Source organism: Rhagoletis zephyria, unplaced genomic scaffold (assembly GCF_001687245.7).
Source record: "Rhagoletis zephyria isolate East Lansing unplaced genomic scaffold, Rhagoletis_zephyria_1.1 Rzeph_scaffold_01165, whole genome shotgun sequence".
NCBI lineage: Eukaryota > Metazoa > Arthropoda > Insecta > Diptera > Tephritidae > Rhagoletis > Rhagoletis zephyria.
This window is the reverse complement of record NW_016158249.1, coordinates 33,255-36,089: the sequence shown is the minus strand read 5'-3', so window position 1 is coordinate 36,089 and position 2,835 is coordinate 33,255. Positions and strand designations below refer to the sequence as shown.

Here is a 2,835-nt window from a genome sequence, read left to right as displayed (position 1 = left end):
CGCGTTTGCTCCAAAAACTTTGATTATCTTTCCTCCAAGTGTCACTGAAGCAATCGCTGCGGACAAAATCGAGGCGTGTAAATCGAAGAAATTAAATAAGCCGAAAAGAGGAGAAAAGTTTTGGCNTGGACAAAACCGAGGCGTGTAAATCCATGAACCAAAAATACAAGATCACCTAATCAAAGAAGCAAGAAAAAAGTATATTTCTGAGTGTTTTTGACATCTGCCTAAGAATGAAAACAAACAAAGAAAACGAAAAAGGCGCGGTGATTGAGTGCGATTAAATTGGTATTTATTATAAAATATACAAAGTGAAACTTGATGACAATTAGCAAAAAAAGTTCATAAAATATGGTTTTCATGATTGAAAGTGTTTTACAATCGCATATCATTACCACGGGTCGATTTTTCAATGCCACCGTTCTGGCCACAAACGTGCACCCACTTTTCACGCAAATTTACGCCTTTTGGCAAACCAAACATACGCACAAACTTGTTCCGACCACACAGCACTTTATTTTATATCATAAATATGTAATAAACCAAAATTTATAATTAAAATCGCTGCAGAAAACACATTCAATCGCTAAAAAATCACTACGAAGAGGTAGAAGACGATGTAAACAAACCCGAAAAACGTCAAAAACGCTACGAAAACTTTTTTCTGAAAATCGATTACAAATACAACGATGGCTGATTAGGTGATCTGTAGTCGTTGGTTCATGGTGTAAATCGAAGAAATTAAATAAGCCGAAAAGAGGAGAAAAGTTTTGGCGACGCAACGTTATTTCAATCAGTTTGTTGCGGGGTCGGTTCGCAAACGGTTGTGCAGGTCTAACGTATTTAACCAGTTCCACAATAGTTCTGAGTAAGATTGGCTGTGCGTGTGTGCGTCCAACAGACACCAAAAAATGTATCACTTAAAGAATTTGGCCCGTCAGGCAGCGGTGCGTCAGCAAGAAGTTGCTACTTTGGTTAAGGTTTTGCCAACCGCAGCCCTACAGTCTCGGGGATATGCTGAATATCAAATACCCGATCGTTTAAAAACTGTGCCCACTGCCAAGGATCCACGTTTCTTCGACATGGTAGAATACTTCTTCCATCGTGGGTGCCAAATTGCTGAAAACCGTCTTATTGATGACATGAAAGGCAAACTGTCGCTGGAAGAAAAGAAAAATAGGGTCAAGGGTATTCTTATGCTTATGCAACCATGTGACCACATCATCGAAATTGCGTTTCCACTGCGTCGAGATTCAGGAGAATACGAACTCATTACCGGTTACCGTGCTCAGCATAGTACCCACCGTGTGCCCACTAAAGGCGGTATGTACATACATAGACTATATCTACATATATATACCAAATTATTATATAGACAGGGAACTTGAGCGCTATTTTTTCGTAAAATAATTTACTATATACAAATTAACTACCTAAAATAGGTGCAGGAAATAATTATGGCTTTTAATTATTTTACAGTACGCTTATGTAATCAGGTGTACACTAGCTAATACAGATTTGTAAACGTGTAGGCTTTCTAATGTTTTGCCTGTACATATTTCTGTATATTGTATGTGGCGGTTTAACAAGTCGATACTTAAGTGGCATTGCATAAGAATACAGGTCATGCCTTCATGACACCCCCGGAAGGCTTTAAATTTGATTTGCAAGCCATTCAAGTGACGTGTTTGTTGCAATAACCTTCTTGTATTGTGTTTGTACAACGCGAACACGATGCATCTACCAAGTACGAGTACTTGACGTTGCTAAAGGAAAATATGTGTGCATTGTGTGGACATACATATGTATTTGTACATATGTGTATCTTCTTTAATTATTTATTCTTGAATTTATATTTTTATATTAGTTTTTTCAAACCGATCTTACAAATTACTTTAAATCTGAGTGGCATTTTTTAACTCAAAAAAAAAAAACTTTAAAGTAAATGAATGAAAACTTAAATTTGAAAATATTTCCAGAATACATAATAAGTATATTCTATGTAGACATGTTGAAACAGCAGCAGGCAGCATAAGTACTTATTTAAAGTCGTCGCACCATGAATATCTATAATATTTATGGAAGGTGGGGAGAGTGGTCCCACTGCTCAAACCGGGGAAACCCGCCAACAAAGGAGATTCGTATCGTCCGATTACACTCCTTTCCCCGGTAGCGAAGACACTTGAGGCCTTGCTACTCCCGTACTTCACAAACCACCTGACCCCAGCGAAGCATCAGCATGGTTTCCGTAAAGTGCACAGTACAACAACAGCACTTAACGCCATAAACACTCAGATAACTCGTGGCCTTAACCGCAACCGTCCCTGTGAGAGGACGATTCTAGTAGCGTTGGACTTGTCAAAGGCGTTTGACACCGTCTGCCATTCCACGCTGCTAGAAGATATAGAGGCCTCCTCTCTCCCATAGAGGCTCAAACGGTGGTCGGCAAATTATCTGAGTGGTCGACATTCGTCGGTAACATTTAGAGACAAAACGAGTAAGCAGCGAAAAATAAAACAGGGGGTTCCTCAGGGTGGTGTCCTTTCCCCGCTACTGTTTAACTTTTACATTTCAAAGCTCCCTCAACCACCAGAGGGAGTCTCGATTGTCTCCTATGCCGACGACTGCTCGATCATGGCGACTGGGAATGGAATTGATGACCTGTGTTCGAAAGCAAACGGCTATCTCTCCGAACTTTCTCGCTTCTTCACTGCAAAGTGTCTAGCCCTCTCCCCTACGAAATCCTCCGCGACCCTGTTCACAACCTGGACGAAGGAGGTCAGGCTACCGCTGGGGATTCACGTCGATGACACACCAATTCCGACGGTGAATAAC

General features: G+C 40.5%; 1 protein-coding gene across 2 annotated transcripts in view; it reads left to right on the top strand.

Moving 5' to 3' along the window:
- The first annotated feature begins 729 nt into the window (after positions 1-729).
- Positions 730-2,835, top strand: part of Gdh (glutamate dehydrogenase, mitochondrial) — a 32,475-nt gene continuing 30,369 nt past the window's right edge. For both annotated transcript variants that reach the window (XM_017616189.1, XM_017616188.1), the window contains exon 1: positions 730-1,323. In XM_017616189.1, the coding sequence (XP_017471678.1) occupies positions 912-1,323 (412 nt within the window). In that variant the 5' untranslated portion in view covers positions 730-911. The remainder of the gene's footprint in view (positions 1,324-2,835) is intronic.